Source organism: Gopherus flavomarginatus, chromosome 2 (assembly GCF_025201925.1).
Source record: "Gopherus flavomarginatus isolate rGopFla2 chromosome 2, rGopFla2.mat.asm, whole genome shotgun sequence".
Classification (NCBI taxonomy): domain Eukaryota; kingdom Metazoa; phylum Chordata; order Testudines; family Testudinidae; genus Gopherus; species Gopherus flavomarginatus.
Genome location: NC_066618.1, coordinates 225166768 through 225182205, shown reverse-complemented (window position 1 = coordinate 225182205; position 15438 = coordinate 225166768). Strand labels below are relative to the sequence as shown.

The 15438-nt window shown below is 51.9% G+C and overlaps 1 protein-coding gene across 1 annotated transcript; it reads left to right on the top strand.

The window, feature by feature from the left end:
* The first annotated feature begins 13193 nt into the window (after positions 1–13193).
* CEBPD (CCAAT enhancer binding protein delta) lies at positions 13194–14919 on the top strand. Its single transcript, XM_050942056.1, has one exon. The coding sequence runs from the start codon at positions 13453–13455 to the stop codon at positions 14392–14394; it is 942 nt and encodes a 313-aa protein (XP_050798013.1). The 5' UTR covers positions 13194–13452; the 3' UTR covers positions 14395–14919.
* The last annotated feature ends 519 nt before the right edge of the window (positions 14920–15438 follow it).

Sequence of the window (15438 nt, the reverse complement as noted above, 5' to 3'; positions counted from 1 at the left end):
CTGCCGGCCCACCCGCTCCTCAGTTCCTTCTTACCGCCGTGTCGGTCATTGGAACTGTGGAGCACGGCTTTGCTGTCTTCCACGTCCCTAGCTCTCCTTCGTTGTACAGTTCATAGTTGTAGTTGGTAGTAAATAGTTGTTAAGTATAGTTAGTTAAGTAGTATATTGTAAATAGTTGTAAATATTTGTTAGCCAGTTTGGGCCGTAGCCCTTCCCAGCACCCGGCACCGGGCCCATGCCTGGTTCGCTGGGCTTCAAACAATGCACGGCCTGTAAGAAGCCGACGCCGACCAGCGATCCCCACGACGCGTGCCTAAAGTGCCTGGGGGAATCGCACATCTCGGACAAGTGCCGCATTTGCAAGGCTTTTAAGCCTACGACAAAAAAGGAGAGAGACCAGAGATTGAGGACTCTCCTTATGGAAGCGGCACTCAACCCGGCAGCTTCACAGACCGTCGCCTCTACACCGGCACCGGACCGTGCCGGCACCGGAAAGACTCCCCGGCACCGTCCTTCCCCGGCACCGGGTCCCGAAGCAAGGCCCTCGAAGTCTGCAACTCCATCCAGGCAGACTCGAGTGGAGCGCCCGGCACCTACCTCGGCCGCGGCACCACCGACAGGGTTCCCGTCGACTCCGGGCCTGGAGGGTCTGTCGAGTCCGGTCCCTCCTAGCTCCCCCATAAGATCTGGGGTTGAGCTATTGGTCCCATCGACGCCGGAGACCTTTGCCTCGGCACGGGACCTAATCGCTCTAACAGAGCCAACTCAGCCTCCACCCCCGGTACCTCCGGTGCGGGTTGTGTCCAGAGGCAAGCCGACGATGAGAGCGCCGTCTCGGGACTCACGCTCACTGTCGAGGTCCCGTCACCATGGACGCTCGCAGTCCCGGCACCGCTCCCCTCGGCGGTACCGGTCGCACTCGCGGCGCCGGTCATCCTCCAAACAGTCCCGATCGGGTTCAAGTCACCGATACCGGCACCGGGACTCTAGGAGCCGTTCCCGCCATCCTTCAACTCCCCGGTCGACCTCCCGGCACCGAGCTGGTGGCAGGTCCCGGTCCCGGTCGACCTCCCGGCACCACGTTGGTGGGAGGTCCCGGTCCCGATCCCGGCACCGAGTAGGCGGCCGGTACCGGTCCCGATCCCGGCACCGAGTCCAAGACAGGCCCCGGTCCCGATCCAGGCACCGGTATGACTCCCGGTACCGGTCCCCGGCACCGAGAACATCTTCGGCGCCAGGACGAGGGGATTCCTACCAGCCGCGTTCGGCCCCTCCATGGCCTTCCAGACAGCCGTCTGTGTCGTCATAGGCGGACAGTGTTTATGCACTGGGCACAGACAGGCACGCGGCCCTTTTTCAAGACCCTCCTCAACAGGACCAGGGACCGCAGCAGTGGGGGTTCTGGACACCATGGGTGTACCACCAAGCCCAGGGCCTCCAACAGCTTCCTCCTAGGCCTGTGACGACTGAGCACAGGGCGCCGGAGGCATCGCTGTCTCGCGCCCCCTCCTCTCCAGACGGGGAGGACAGGTCAAAACAGCAGGACCCTGAGCTCCCTCCGGAGTCAGAGGCGCGGGCTCAGACAGACCCCCCGCTGGACACTCTCTTGCCAGGGGTCTCCTCATCGTCTTCTCCCGATGAGGCTGTGGCAGGCACTTCTTCCACCAGTCCTCCCCCACTCGACCTCAGGGCACACTATGACCTCCTCAGGCGCGTAGCGCAGAACTTGAATCTGCAAGCTGAGGAGGTCTCCAAGATCGAGGATCCCGTGGTGAGCATCCTCTCCTCAGAGGCTCCCACCAGGGTCGCCCTGCCCTTTATTCGGACTATCCAGGCCAACGCCAATACGATCTGGCAGTCGCCGGCCTCCATCCCCCCTGCTGCACGTGGCGTGGAGCGGAAGTACATGGCTCCCTCCAAGTTCACCCGACACCGTGCTCCCTCGTAGTGCAGTCGGTGAACGAGAGGGAGCGTCATGGGCAAGAGGCCCCAGCTCCAAAATCCAAGGAGGCCAGGCGTATGGACCTCCTCGGCCGCAAGGTCTATTCGGCGGGGGCCCTTCAGCTCAGGGTTTCCGACCAGCAAGCCCTCCTTAGCCGCTACGCCTTTAACTCTTGGGTGGCAGCGGATAAGTTTAAAGAGCTGTTGCCACAGGAGGCGCGTCAAGAATTTGCGGCAATTCTTGACGAGGGCAAGAAGGTCGCAAGAACCTCGTTGCAGGCCTCCTTGGATGCAGCGGACTCGACCGCTCGTACCCTCGCCGCAGGGGTTACAATGCGCCGCATCTCCTGGCTTCAGGTTTCTGGCCTTCCACCGGAGCTCCAATACACCATCCAGGACCTCCCGTTCGAAGGCCAGGGCCTGTTCTCGGAGAAGACAGACCCCAGACTGAAAAGTCTGAAGGACATTTGGGTCATTATGCGCTCCCTTGGGATGCACACACCCGGGACACAACGCAGACCCTTCCGGCCGCAACAACAACAGCAGCAGCGCCGGCCGTACCCCCGGTTCCGCCAGCGGCAGGACCTCGATAGGCACCGCGGCAGAAATGGCAGGCGCAGGCAGTCGGGGAACCAAGGGGGGCAGAACCAAAGCTCCTCCAAAGCCCCGCCTGGACCCAAACCTTCGTTTTGAAGGTGCGCCCGAGGGCGTAGTACCAGTTTCCCCCACGGATCCTTCCCCTCCGTTTTCCAACCGCCTTTCGTTTTTCCACCAGGCGTGGACCCAAATAACATCCGACCGCTGGGTCTTGCACACTGTGCAGACGGGATACCGTCTGCAGTTTACGTCTTTCCCTCCCTCCTGCCCCCCACCCTCGTCCCTCTTCAGGGACCCCTCTCACGAGCAATTCCTCCGCCAGGAGGTGCAGACGCTCCTCGACAAAGGAGCCATAGAGGCGGTTCCGGAGAACAAGAAGGGCAAGGGGTTTTATTCCCGCAACTTCCTCATCCCCAAGGCCAAGGGAGGCCTCAGACCTATCCTCGACCTGCAGGAACTCAACAAACATCTGGTGAAGTTGAAGTTCCGCATGGTATCCCTGGGGACCATTATCCCATCTCTGGATCCTGGAGACTGGTATGCCGCCCTCGACGTGCAGGACGCTTACTTTCATATCGCCATTTTGCCACACCACAGATGTTTCCTTCGGTTCGTGGTCGACCGCCATCATTACTAATTCGCGGTCCTCCCGTTTGGCCTCTCTACGGCCCCGAGGGTATTCACCAAATGCATGGCTGTCGTTGTCGCACATCTTCGGTGCAGTCGCATTCACGTGTTCCCTTACCTCGACGATTGGCTGAGTCGGGGCACGTCAGAGCTGCAGGTGCGCAGCCACGTCCGCAGGATCACCGGCCTTTTTACTACCTTGGGCCTCATTATCAACGTGGACAAGTCCACTCTGCTCCCCACGCAGAGGATAGAGTTCATTGGGGCCATTCTGGACTCCACCTTGGCCAGGGCCCTTCTGCCGTTGCCCAGGTTCCAGTCGCTGTCGGCCATCATTCGGCGCTTGCTGGCGGCCCCCCTGACCTCTATAAGGACATGCCTAACCCTGTTAGGCCACATGGCGGCCTGCACGTTTGTGACAGGTTATGCACGGCTCCGCATGAGGCCCCTCCAATCTTGGCTCATCGCGCAATACCGGCCGGCCAGACAGTCGCTAGACACGCTTGTCACAATCCCCCAGGGGGTATTGGATTCCCTCCGCTGGTGGCTAGACCAGTCCGTCGTGTGTGCGGGGCTCCTGTTTCATCCACCCCAACCCTCGGTGTCCCTAACAACGGATGCCTCAGATCTCGGCTGAGGGGCCCACCTGGGAACCCTGAGGACACAGGGCCTGTGGTCCCCGCAGGAGGTGGATTTACACATCAACATGCGGGAGTTGAGAGTGGTCCGCCTTGCTTGTCAAACGTTCTGTCATCAGCTTCGAGGTCGTTGTGTCGCGGTACTCACCGACAACACGACGACCATGTACTATATCAACAAGCAGGGCGGCACCAGATCCTCTCCCCTATGTCACGAGGCGATGCGACTCTGGGACTTTTGTATAGCCCACTCCATTCACCTCAAGGCTTCCTTCCTCCCCGGAGTACGGAACACGCTGGCGGACCGCCTGAGCAGATCCTTCCTCTCGCACAAGTGGTCCCTTCGCCCGGACGTCGCCCTCTCGATCTTCCAGAGGTGGGGTTGTCCCCGCGTGGACCTCTTCGCGTCCAGGGGGAACAGGAAATGCCAGGCGTTCTGCTCCTTTCAGGGCCGGGAACCCGGGTCTATAGCGGACGCCTTCCTTATCCCGTGGACGACCCACTTGTTCTACGCGTTCCCTCCGTTCCCACTGGTCCACAAGGTCCTTCTGAAGGTGCGCAGGGACAGGGCCCGCGTGATTATGGTAGCTCCAGCGTGGCCCAGGCAACATCGGTACCCCATGTTGCTGGATCTGGCCATAGCCAACCCAGTCCCCCTGCCCCTTCACCCGGACCTGATCACCCAGGACCACGGCAGTCTCTGTCACCCGGACCTTCAGTCGCTGCACCTCGCAGCGTGGCTCCTGCATGGCTGACCAGATCCGAATTACGCTGCTCTACCCCGGTACGTGAGGTACTCCTGGGCAGCAGGAAGCCTTCCACCAGAGCGACGTACTCGGCCAAGTGGAAGCGTTTCTCCTGTTGGTGCACGGAGAGGGGTTTCCTCCCTATGGAAGTTTCGGTCGCCAATATTTTGGACTACATTTGGTCCCTCAAGCAACAGGGCCTGGCGATATTGTCCCTTCGGGTCCACCTGGCGGCTATCTCCACCTTTCATCCGGGTGGGGATGGCCGCTTGGTTTTCCCTCACCCGACGGTGACTAGATTCCTGAAGGGACTAGAACGTCTCTACCCCCAGGTTCGACCCCCTGCCCCTACCTGGGATCTCAACCTGGTTCTGGCTCGGCTCATGGGGCCCCCCTTTGAGCCGTTAGCGACTTGCTCCCTGCTCTATCTTTCTTGGAAGACTGCCTTTCTAGTAGCCATCACCTCAGCTAGACGGGTGTCGGAACTCCGGGCCCTCATGGTAGATCCCCCGTATACGGTCTTCCATAAAGATAAGGTACAGCTGAGACCACACCCTGCCTTTCTCCCCAAAGTGGTCTCAGCCTTTCACGTCAACCAGGAGATCTTCCTCCCCGTTTTTTTCCCGAAGCCTCATTCGTCACGCATGGAGCAACTCCACTCGCTTGATGTCCGTCGGGCTCTCGCGTTTTATGTGGACAGAACCAAACCGTTCCGCAAATCCCCCCAGCTTTTCGTGGCAGTAGCGGACTGCATGAACGGGCTTCCCATTTCCTCGCAGAGGTTATCCTCGTGGGTAACGTCCTGTATCAGGACCTGCTATGACTTGGCCCACGTCCCTACGGGCCGTGTGACTGCGCACTCTACCAGGGCGCAGGCGTCGTCGCTGGCTTTCCTCGCCAGTGTGCCCATCCAGGAGATCTGTCGGGCAGCGACCTGGTCATCGGTCCACACCTTTGCTTCCCACTACGCCCTGGTCCAGCAGTCCAGAGAGGACGCGGCCTTCGGCTCTGCAGTGCTCCATGCCGCGACTTCTCACTCCGACCCAACCGCCTAGGTAAGGCTTGGGATTCACCTAACTGGAATGGATATGAGCAATCACTCGAAGAAGAAAAGACGGTTACTCACCTTTGTAACTGTTGTTCTTCGAGATGTGTTGCTCATATCCATTCCACACCTGCCCTCCTTCCCCACTGTCGGAGTAGCCGGCAAGAAGGAACTGAGGAGCGGGTGGGCCAGCAGGGGTATATATCGGGCGCCATGGCGGCGCCACTCTAGGGGGCGACCTGCCGGCCCACTGGAGTTGCTAGGGTAAAAGTTTCCGACGAACGTGCACGGACGGCGCGCACGCCTAACTGGAATGGATATGAGCAACACATCTCAAAGAACAACAGTTACAAAGGTGAGTAACCGTCTTTTCCATTTTACTTAAATAATCTTCCTATTGCAAGGTACTGCTTTTCCTAGGACTTACTACCTCGCTTTCAAGCACATGGCATTGCTATTTTGCATTCATTAAACAATGTTAAGATTTCAGTCACATGAAATACAGAAGGCATTTTTCCATTTGTTCTAAGCCTGATATTCTGCCCTTTCCTATTGGCATCAATGATAAAACTGACTTCAAAAGGAACAGATCAGATTCACAATGTCTGGGTTTGATATTTCATTAGACAAAAGCAGAGTTCTCTTCCTGCTGTGACACTAGTATCCATCTTCAGACTGAAAAGTAGCATCTTAAGTTTTTTGTTAAAATCCAATCAATATTAAATAAAATACCTTTTGCTGGCATGGTTCCATTCCATCAGGGTCACTTCATGACAGATTCCACTCTGGGGAAGAGAACATACTTTAGCTAGCTGAATAGCAACACAATTAAGTACAGGCAATTATGGATGCGCTTTCTATAGAACAATGTAGTTTCTAAGGTAACTTGTCACTTGCCAGAAACACTACCCATAAAGCAGTTCCTTCCTGCTCATCTGTGGACCATCCCATAAAGAGTGTGTGTGAGAGAAAAACTAGTAAAACACTTGTGAACTAAACTTGATCCCAGGGAGCTGAAGTGCCTTTCCCTATGTTGTATATATCCAGCTATGTAAACTAATGCCCTTTTAGTGCATCTGCAGGAAAGACTACAAGAGAACCTTTACAAGTAACACCTTTTAGCTGACTTTCAGGTTGCTAGGCCAAAGTTTGTAGGGCATGTAGTCGCAATATAAACAGAGGCCATAGTGCTAAGAGCAACTAGGATGGGAAAAAAAACAAACAGAAAAACCACCCACAAAATTGGCACGTAGCACATTTATGGAGGTGAGAAAAATCTTCTATAGAAATGCATTCTGTCTGCATTGTTGTATTTCTCTATGCCACATGTCACTACGGCATCTATATACAACAGACAGAAGTGGCAGCACCCTCCCATATTAGTATAACAAACCTTATGTCAAGGAAACAGAACACCGGCATACTAAATGTTCTCAGATTCCGTGTAGCTCCACCTCTATCGTAACAGAAATTATCAACATAGGTCAGAGATTGGGCCTAAATAATTTAACGTTGTTATAGTTGGATGGAAAGAATTCCTCACAGTGCCAAAGATTCCTTCTGTGTTTTATAGGAACTCACTTCGCTCTGTGCATCAGTACCATCATGAAAGGCAGCATAGCCCTGAGAATAGGTTTTGCTAACCAAGCCTTGCAGAGCCAAAAAATGCTGTACTGAACAAACGCTGCATCTGTTTCAAGATTAACTCCCACAACCCAATGTCAGCTAAAAGAATTTCTAATATACACCTCTACCTTGATATAACGCAACCCAATATAATACAAATTCGGATATAACATGGTAAAGCAGTGCTCCAAGGGGCGGGGCCGTGCACTCCGGTGGATCAAAGCAAGTTCAATACAACGCGGTTTCACCTACGACGCGGTAAGAATTTTTTTTGGCTCCCAAGGACAGCATTATATCAAGGTAGGGGTGTATATTTTGGAAACACGCATGAGAGGATTTTCAAAGCTCAGTAGAAATGGAATATGGCATCACAGATTATGCCAGGGAATATGAGTTTTACATAATAAGCAAGTTAAATTTTATATCAATCGCTCCTATGCATAGGCTGACACTATTTAATTTTTGACATATACAGAGAGCAAGAGTGCGCTCCAAAACAAATGATTAGGTGGATAATTCCAGGTCAGAATGTAAAACAGAGGCTGGGGAGTTTATGCATCTGGTTTAGAAAAACAATGGTGCATCTGAGCTAGAGAGATCATGAAGAACACACTTTTATGACAGTAAAAATGTTTGAGTCCTGTTTAAATCCCAGTCCATCCATACCATTTTTGGCTGTTGTGACAATATGGGCATTACATTTTGTAGTGTAGACATATGTAGCATATACGAAGGTTGTTGCACGTTTTATCTATAGTAATTCATATGTTTAAACAATTTAAAAATTATATTAAATAGACAAAAAAATGGGACTAGTATTAGGTTTCAAAATAATGAATAATGAGAATGGAAAGAAAGGTGTCTGTGTCTTCAGTGTCCAGACAGATTATAGGTCAGATTAGCAAGCATTGTGAACTCAGAGATCACCGAGACACAGAGTCCATTGCTGATCTTTAATTTTATATAATATCATTTGTAAGTATATTGTATTGTAGTTAAGCTACTTGTCTGATCCACCTAAAATAAATATTGATTTATAAGGTATTTTTAGTGTTACAAAATTACAATTATGTTAATATAGCTCAATCATGCAACGCTAATGCATGTCAAAGTTAAACTCAGTGGGGACTATTGATTTAACTAAGAGTTGCATGATCAGGTCCAGAGAGAACAAACTAAAGCTATGCCTACAAGACTGTCTAACTCAGGGGTAGGCAACCTATAGAACGTGTGCTGAAGGCAGCACACAAGCTGATTTTCAGCGGCACTCACACTGCCCAGGTCCTGACCACCAGTCCAGGGGGCTCTGCATTTTAATTTAAGAAGCTTCATTTAAAATTAAACATTTTAAAAACCTTATTTACTTTACATACAACAATAGTTTAGTTATATATTATAGACTTACAGAAAGAGACCTTCTTAAAATGTATTATTGGCATGCGGAACCTTAAATTAGGGTATGGCTACACTTGGAGATGTGCAGCACTGGGAGTTACAGCTGCAGTGTGGCCGCATTTGCAGCGCTGTTGGGAGTGGTGCATTGTGGGCAGCTATTCCAGCGTTCAAGTGGCTGCAACATGCTTTTCAAAAGAGGGGGGTGGGATGGAGTGTGACTGGGGGAGACAGGGAGAGTGGATTTTTGGAGCTGACACTGTTCTCAGCTCCCTGCCTTGCAAGTTCTAAGGACTGGAAGATACACAGTGCCTACCTTCAATCATTTTAAAAGTTTTGACCTTTCCCCCACCTGTCTCTTATTCACTAAATGCAAATTATGTACTCCTAAATAGTCTTTAGACCATATAAGCAGCTGCTCAACACTACCCCTCCCCTCTCTCCTCAAGCAAACAGCTGTGAATATTCCAAAGCAATTCCCCTGCCTCCGCTCGCTCGCTGGAGCAAAGAGCAGCTGTGTTTGGTTTTTAGCTAAGTAGCTACGAGGAGATCAGAGTTCAGCCATTCTTCCGGTTTGTTGTGGACAGGAATTCTGGGATACTTCCTAATACCCTGGAGACCAATAACAGCGCTTTTGGTGGCTACACTTGATGACCAGCGCTGGAATCGCTACACCCCAAGCAAACCAGGTGTACAGCCAGCGCTGCAACCAGGGAGTAGCAGCGCTGGCCATGCTTTGCAAGTGTGGACACAGAGTGAGTTGCAGCGCTGTAACCCCATCACCAGCACTGCAACTCTCCAGTGTAGCCATGCCCTTAGAGTGAATAAATGAAAACTCGGCACACCACTTCCGAAAGGTTGCCGACCCCTGGTCTAACTACACTTACATAGTTAAAAGCAGTACAGCTTCTGTGTGCAAAGTGATACAACCCCCTAGTGTGGACAGTTGTACTAGTATGAAAGTACTTGAGATAGTATAGCTCCGTAGTTCTCAAACTGAGAGTGAGTCAGGACCCCAAAGTGGGGGACTTCAGGCCTAGGCTTCAGGTTACAGGCCCTTGGGCTTCGGCTTTGATTCCCCCACCCGGGGCAGTGGGGCTTGGCATTGGTCCTGCCACCTAGGGCTCAGGCTGGCTCAGGATTCAGTTCCCCCTTCCTGGGGTCATGTAGTAATTTTTGTTGTCAGAATGGGGTTGTGATGCAAGTTTGACAACCCCTGGTATAGCTTATTCCCATAAAGAAAGAAGAAGTTGTTATAGGTGTATAACTGCATCCACACAAGGAGGGGTATCCTGCTGTAACTATTTTGGTTAAAATAAACAAACAAAAAATGCACACCACTAATTGCAATAGTTATACCAGTACAAAAACTAATATATGTAGACCAGACTTTAGCAACTAGAGTGACCAGACATCCCGATAAAATCGGGACTGTCCCAATATTTAGGTGTTTGTCCCGATATTTCACTCGTCTAGCAGCACACTTGGCTTTTTTTTTCTTTGCTGTGCCAGTGGACTCCCTCCCCCCACCCAAATGTGTCCCAATATTTTCTTCCTCTCATCTGGTCACCCTATTAGCAATGTCCTTTTAAAGTCTAACTATGAAGAGAGAAACTAGACAACTCATATTGAATATTAATTGCTTTAGCTAATTCTCTTAAAAAACCCAAGCAAACATATTTTGACAATTTTGTTTTCCCTTTTGTAAGCAGCCAATGGACTATTCTTTTAAAATGTTTGGGAGGTGGGAAAATTAAATGTTACAAATTGTATCTTTAATTATTATTACCTTTATTTTGTTTCAGGTATACTTGTTCATTTACCAGTATCAATTATTGATTTTGAAATAGGAGTATATTCATCAAAACTTTTTTTTTTAATAGGCCACTGAGAGGAATGGGGGAAGAGAGAAATTTTAGAGAGTAAAATGAAGACAGTTTAGTTCGTAATCTAACACCATAAATGTACATTTACAATATTATTGCTGTCAAAAGAACATCTTGTAATGCAAATATATTGTCAGTTAAAACAGATTGTCCCAATCTGTCAGGCTGAGTTCTTGCCTTTTTAGTAGCCACAGTAGTTTCTCCTAAACTAACTGAACCTCAGGAGGGCACCAGAGTGACATTCACAAAGTGAAACACTCAGGTGTCTGTATGTTTATTCTACAAATATATACTGATTCCTCTTTAAAGCCTTCATTGGAAAAAGTTGTATTTTCTACACTCATTTACATTTCAGAGTGACTTTGGCAGTGTGACAGGTCAAAAGAGTTTATCCATCAAAATGTCAGGCAACCACTGGTATGCACTCCTCCAGCCAATATGAATGACAGAGGTGGTGTTCATTTAACAATACTAGCCTGCAAACCAGCAGGAAGATTTCCTAAATTCTAATAGTGTTTTTATTAGCTTCCCCATCACCAAAAATTTCTGAGCTTAATAATTAGTTACATACAGAACGTTTAATGACGATGTTTTTACAGATTTCAGAGTGGTAGCCATGTTAGTCTGTATCAGCAAAAAGAACCAGTACTTGTGGCACCTTAGAGACTAACAAATAAATTTGTTAGACTCTAAGGTGCCACAAGTACTCCTAGTTCTTTTTATGTTTTTACAGTACCTTTCAGCCTGGAAGATCTCAAAATGTTTGTTTCAGAGCAAGCGGAATACTTTGTTCACTGCTGCCCTCAAATTCTCTTTTTGGGGAGGCGGCAGCTCTTTAAAAGCCCACAACAACAGCCCTATAAACCTGTGTGGTGATAATATCCACTTTTAGAGGTAGGTATTTAGGAAGACAAGCTTTTCAGTATGTGCCTGCAGTGATTGCTGAAGCAAAACTCTCATTAAAGTAGATTGGGTTTTGCCCCTGAGGCCATGGTATCAGACACCCCCCACCCGACCCCTCAGCTGTTAGTGACTGTGAACTGGCATATCTAGCATGGCATAAATCCCCTGTCATAAGGGCTCCTGATGAAAATGCTGGCAGGTATATTACTATCCTGGAACCTCTGGGAAAGGATAGGGACAGTTTCATTGCCCATAAATGCTTGGCTATAGTGCATACAATTCAGTTTTCAGGTCAGTTCTACTTACAAGTTTTTCTTTTCTTTTCTCGTCATTCCTTCTTTGGTAGGAAACTCTGATTAACTATTTTGGAGTGTTATTTTATAGTGTCATCAGCTGCAACCCGGTCACAAGGCTGTGCGGACGCTAATTATTAGCATCAAAACCGCGCAAACCATTGTTGTAATTCTACAGCGTCTCCTCAAAAACGAAACAGAGAAATGACTGTATTGCTAACGCAGCACACTTTACATTTTCACTATTTACATTACTCACGAGTTACCTCGAGGAAAACGCTTCGCATTAGCTACGATGTGATGATAAAAATCGTAACTAGGAACCGGGGCACCAGTGCGTTGCCAACCGTGGCTGTAGGTGGCAGTATAACACTCCCTCCTCCTCCCCCTACAAATTTTTAAAGTGACCTACATCGTAGACTGAGGTGACAGATACAAAAATATGCACTATTCAGCCACAAGAGAGCAACGCGTACCAAGGAGGCAAAGCACTTCATGGTTTTCATGCAGAGAACGAATTTTCTATGGTGCTAAAATCTAGCACGTGGTCAAACAGCACAAGACTATCCCCCCCCCCCGACTGTTTCATGCATTGTGTACGTGCCACTTAACCTGTCGAAACGCCAACGTGCAACACCGCACTGCTACAATGCACGTGTGAGCACCTTTATAAAAGAGAGCGGCTGCACAGGAGCGGAGCCTTGCTACGGGGTGGGGGGATTCATCGGCCAGGCGTAGTTTCCCGCTAACCCACGTCTGATGCCGCTCACGGCACTACACAAACTGCGAGGTACGCACAGATTCAGGTGCAGCAGGCGAAGACTCGCTCGCCGCCGCCTCACCAGGCACCCACCCCCCCCCCCCCCCGGGTGAAGGCGAGACTCTCCTTGTCAGCCTGTAACCCAGCTCCATCCCCGGAAACCGCGGCCGTCCTCGCCTCGGACACGCTCTGCCCCGGCGACGCTGAGCTTTGCCTCAGCCGCTCGCCTCTGGCTCTCAATTACTTGGCACTGGTCTTGGGGCTTAACAGTTACCCTGGGCCTGCCCAGGGGGGACGTTTGCAGCCCACGTGCGTTGTGCGTGTCTGTTTCAGGGCAAGTGGTTTCTCGCCCCCGCCCCCCTTCCCCTCCCCAGGAACCCGAGCAGCGCGAACTCCGATAAACAGGAAGGTGGGAATGAGAACAGCAAGTCCTGCCGCCCGTCCCAGGCACTGGCACCACAGGCGCGTTGCCAGCAGCAGCCAGCGGAGCCTGCACGGGCTCTGGCTCTGTGGCGGAAGCAGCCTCACCACCCCCCCACTTGCTGCTGCAGCAGATTTACGAGGCACAGCCTAAGCTCTAGGTTACGCTGCTCCCCGCCCCCCCCAGGGCAGCGGCGCAGGGCCGAGCCCTCCCCTAGCGCTGCACCGCCCCGGGGCCCCAGGGATTCCTGGAACACTCGCTCCCCGTCACTGGGGCAGGGGGCGGGGCCGGGGCTGCATAAAAGCGGGGCGGGCGGCTGCTCCCAGGTTCAGACTCGCTACCCCCGATTTCGGAGCAAACTCCTCGTCGGCCCAGGACTGGGCGCTCTTGGCGGCCCCAGCGTGACACTCCGCCGCTTGCTCTGCGGTGAAGGCGCCGGGCAGGGTGAGCCGAGGAGCAGCCTCCAGCCAAGCGTGCCAGCGGAGGGGGAGCCACTCACCTGTTGCGGCGCTACCAGCCCGCGGAGCCCGGAGCCCGAGCCCCCTGTAACTCGTGTGCAGCCCCTGCCCGCGCTCCGATGAGCGCCGCCGCCCTGTACAGCCTGGACTCCCCGGCATGCTACAGGAACTGGTCCCTCGAGCCGGCCAACTTCTACGACACTAAGGCGGGCGGCGGCGGGCTGAGCCCCTCCTGCAAGCCCGGGAGCGGCGGCATGAGTGCCGAGGAGCAGGGGGGCGGCGGCACCAGCAGCCTGGCCGAGCTGAGCGCCGCCGCCCCGGCCATGTACGAGGACGAGAGCGCCATCGACTTCAGCTCCTACATCGACTCCATGTCGGCGGTGCCCAACCTGGAGCTGTGCAACGACGAGCTCTTCGCCGACCTCTTCAACAGCAACCACAAGGCGGAGCGGGGCGGCGACTACGGCGAGTACCTACCGCCGGCGGCCCGCGACCCCGCCAAGGACTTCGGCGGCGCCCTGCTGGGTGGCGAGCCCCGGCCCGGTTCCTCCTCTGCCCCGCGGGCCGCCCTGAAGCGGGAGCCAGACTGGAGCGACAGGGACCTCTCCGCCTCGCTGCTGCCCTCGCAGGTCGCCACCTGCGCCCAGACCATCATGAACCTGAGCGGGCAGCCCACGCCGCCCACCTCGCCCGAGCCCGCGGGCAGCAGCTCGCCCTCCAGCTGCAGCACCAGGTCCCCCTCGTCCTCCTCCTCCTGCGGGCAGGGGCAGCCGGCGGCGGCGGGCAAGGAGCGCAGCGGCAAGAAGTGGGTGGACAGGTTCAGCCCCGAGTACCGGCAGCGCCGGGAGCGCAACAACATCGCCGTGCGCAAGAGCCGCGACAAGGCGAAGCGCCGCAACCAGGAGATGCAGCAGAAGCTGCTGGAGCTGTCGGCCGAGAACGAGAAGCTGCACAAGAAGATCGAGCAGCTGAGCCGGGACTTGACCAGCCTCAGGCACTTCTTCAAGCAGCTGCCTGGCGCCTCCTTCCTGCAGCCCGGCTCGGGCACCGACTGCCGGTAACCCCGTGGGCAGGGACTGCCTTAGCCTACTAATACCTCGGAGACCTGCACGGAGCAGCCGGCGCTGCAGAGACAGGACTGGCCTACCTGCGGTGGGGACGGCGCCTCGGGATTGCGGAGGGGCCGCTGCTGCTCGGCTCCTGTCGGCTCCCTAAGCGGCATTAAGGGAGAGAGGAAGAGACAACAGTGAAATTGTGCTGGGTTTCAGTTTCTTTTGAATGTTGTAGCAAGATTGGGCTCGGCCTGTGTTTTTAACCGCCAAACTTGCAAAAAAAATTTATATATATATAGAGAGAGAAAGGGAAAAAAGCTAAACGTTTGTGGTTTTCCCCTTAAATTATTTTTGTAATAGTCGTTTTTGTCCTTTTTCTACATTTTATTCATATTGATGCAGCTATGGTACATTTGTAAAAATGATTCAAAACTCCTTTATACTGTAGATAGTAGGAGGAAAAAGACTGAGCATGCTCAACCTTTTATATCAATTTTTACAGCATTTCTAAGAATAAAAAAGCATTTTTAATCACTTCTGCTTCATGTCTTTGCCCTATGCTTTGGAGCCAGGGGTTGAGAGTAAATGCAACAGGTGGAGCTGTACTTCCCAGGAGTTACAACCATGCGTAGTAGTATTAATATGAAAATTTCAGCGTAGCAGCCGTGTTAGTCTGTACTCCTGTTCTTAATATGAAATGGTGATTCTTCAGTAAAACCCAGACTGGAGGTGTGCTTTAAGTACAACTTTTTAAAAAGTTTAATTTCCATACTGTTATTAAATTAGGGAAGAAAAACAAGTAGGCTTATTTAGTGCACTATAAACATTTTAAACATCTCAAAAGAAAATGGAGGCAACACTTTGGTATTCATTAATAGGGCTAAAATTCATTTCTGCCAGTGTAATGGGTATAAAGTATACCTTCCTGCTCCGACTACATTCTGCTGTACAAATGTTGTCAGTAATTACTATTTATAACAGTTCAAGCTAACTGTATCCACCAGTGACTGAACTCTTAACAACAAGTAGACCATTTCCTATCATGGTTCTCAA